The sequence below is a fragment of the Nicotiana sylvestris genome, chromosome 5 (assembly GCF_000393655.2).
Source record: "Nicotiana sylvestris chromosome 5, ASM39365v2, whole genome shotgun sequence".
In the NCBI taxonomy this organism is placed as follows: domain Eukaryota; kingdom Viridiplantae; phylum Streptophyta; class Magnoliopsida; order Solanales; family Solanaceae; genus Nicotiana; species Nicotiana sylvestris.
In genome coordinates, this window is record NC_091061.1 from 21,141,817 (window position 1) to 21,144,498 (window position 2,682).

The following is a 2,682-nucleotide window of genomic DNA, read 5'->3' on the forward strand; positions in this document are numbered from 1 at the left end:
TTGAGAGTAATTATTGGCTTCTTTGGGTCATCACCTTCTGCGATCAATCTGATTGATCCCTCGGGATCCCAGTCATATTCTATTTCAATCATGTGGATACCTCCACACTTATGGTCTGGTAGAGGGTTGTTGCGAACATTTGGAGCGGTTTCTTTTGCCACAATGATCATGTTGTCAATCAAAGATTGGATCTTGTCTTTCAAGGAACGACATTCATCGATGGTGTGCCCTTTCATGCCAGAATAGTATGCACAGAATTTGTTTGGGTTAACCCACTAGGAAGGATTCTCAGGGGTTGCAGCAGGGATGGGGGTGACATAACTAGCAGCTTTGAGTCTCTCATACAGCTGGTCAATGTGTTCAGCGATGGCTGTATATTATTTTGAAGGTCTGCAATCAAAATTGGGTCGAGGTTTAGGGAAGTTTTGGCATGTAGGAGGTGATTGATAGTGGGATGGTTGAGCATTATGAGTTTGGTATACATGAGCGGGTTGGGAGTATCTGGGTGTAGTTGGTTGCTATGTAGGAGGTGGAGGTAATTGATAAGTTGGTGGTGGAGCTTGGTATGAGGGTGATGGTGCTTGGTAATTTGGGGTTGGCTGATATATGAGTGGAGGTGTTGGGTAAGTTTTGTATTTGAGGGGAGATTTGGTCCTTTGTGCAACCATCACGGCCCCTACATCCCTTTTCTTAGACACACCACCGGATTGTAAGGCCTTATTTGTAGGTTGCAAGGCCTCGAAATTTGTAACTATACCGCTTTTCATACCTTCTTCAATTCTTTCACCCAGTTTGATAATGTCAGAAAACTTGTGGTTCTCAATCATCATCAGCCGTTCATAGTACTGTGGGTATTTAGCCCGGAAAAAGAACTGGTTCATCTGCTCCTCTTCTAAGGCAGGTCTGACCTTAGCAGCTTCGGACCTCCAACGAGTAGCATACTCGCAAAACGTCTCTGTGGGCTTCTTCTTTAGATTCTGAATATAGAACACGTCTGGCGCATTCTCTGTATTAAACCTGAACCTGTCCATAAAGTTGGATGCCTTGCCTACCCAGCTTGACCACTTCTTTGGTTCTTGGTTGATGTACCAAGACAACGCATCTCCTTTCAAGCTCCTCATGAATAGCTTCATGCAAACTCTCTCGTATTTCCCTACTCCAACCAGCTTGTCGCAGTATGTCCTCAGATGGACCCTTGGATCACCCGTACCATCAAACATTTCGAACTTAGGAGGTTTGTACCCCTCGGGTAGTTCGACATCAGGCTGTATGCAAAGATCTTTATAGTTCAGACCCTCGATTCCATTGCTTCCCTCAACTCTCCGAATCCGGCTACTCAATTTCTTAAGTTCCTCGGTCAGGTACCTGATAAGCAGATCCTTTTCATTAGACTCAGGTGTGCTGGAGATAATTTGGGTGGAGTGTGGCATGGTCTCCACGTAGATATGAGTGTTATGGTGGCCTGGTGTATGGGTGTATAAAGTGTCATTTGTCGAGTTTTGAGGTTCTGGGATGAGTAGTGGAGTATTGTTTGGGATATGACAGGTGTTGCATTGGGTCTTTGGTGGAACAGTGTGATGGTGAGGAGCGAGATGATTATGTTGCTTTGGGATATTTTGAGGAGGTGTATGGTTTTGAGTATTGGGAAAATTGATATCTGGGGTGCTGAGGGAAAATGACAGGCTTTCCAGATTCCGAACCTGATCGAGCTCTTCTTGCAATTTCAGCAGCTTTTGTTCGAGTTGTGACACATTATCATTAGGAACCTGAGTACCATGGATATTAGTGGCCTCTACCCATTCAGCTGGGTTCTCCTTCCTGACATTGTTCAAATCTTCCATCTTGCTTTTGTTCTTGTTTTTGACAGGGCTAAGAGGAGGAGTGGGTGGAGGGCCCCTGGATCTCGTGGAATAAGATGATGATGCCAAAGTGCACGAACTAACCTTTGCGGAGGGGAATAATAAAATAAAAACAAAAAGATAATCAAGTCAGTGAGGATTATAAAAAGTATTGCGATATTTAAATACATAGTGCGGGAATGTAAAGCGTGTCCTAATTTGGGAACCTCTTTGTGCCCGAGGAAGGTGTTGATACCCAATTTTTCCCTATATATTTTCAATATGCGAAATAACTTCAAAATAGCATGTATATGCATATATAAGTGTGTCCAAATATTTTATTATTTTTTCATTGTTTTTAAAGGTTTTTAAATCAATTTATTGCTCTCTTTTATCCATAAAAACCCAATAATTATTGTTTTTAGTGGTTCATTTATTGGATTTTCATATTTATGCGAATGTTTAGCTAAGGTAATGTTTGCATATTTTTACAAATTTATTTAGTATTTTTAGAGCTAAATTGCATATAATTGCAATATTAGCCCCTTTTAAGATTTAAATTGTGGTTATATTCATAAAAATTAAGTCTTGTATTTTAAAATTGTTAATTATATTTTATAAGTCATTTTAGTGCTTTTAATTTGTTTCCAGAAATTAATTTACTATTTTTTATAATTTTAAAAGGGAAAAATTGGCTATTGAAAAAATAGCCCAATTTCATTTCAATTGTAGCCTAATTTGAACCCCAAATCAGACCCAATTTCGTTTAAACCCGATTCCTAACACAACTAAACGTACCCAAACCCGGATCCCCACCTAACCATTTAAATCCAGGTCGTTGATC

The 2,682-nt window shown here is 40.3% G+C and overlaps 1 protein-coding gene across 1 annotated transcript; it reads right to left on the reverse strand.

Moving 5' to 3' along the window:
- Positions 1-275: 275 nt before the first annotated feature.
- Positions 276-1,841, reverse strand: LOC138868356 (uncharacterized). Its single transcript, XM_070145906.1, has 2 exons — positions 1,053-1,841; positions 276-347 (listed from the first exon to the last, which is right to left on the reverse strand). The coding sequence occupies exons 1-2, from the start codon at positions 1,839-1,841 to the stop codon at positions 276-278; spliced, it is 861 nt and encodes a 286-aa protein (XP_070002007.1).
- Positions 1,842-2,682: the final 841 nt, after the last annotated feature.

Coding starts and splice junctions, on each gene's coding strand:
- LOC138868356 (XM_070145906.1), bottom strand. CDS start 1,841: ATGGAAGATTTGAACAATGTCAGGAAGGAGAACCCAGCTGAATGGGTA. Junction 348..1,052: donor CAAAGAAGTGGTCAAGCTGG/GTAGGCAAGGCA, acceptor CACATTGACCAG/CTGTATGAGAGACTCAAAGC.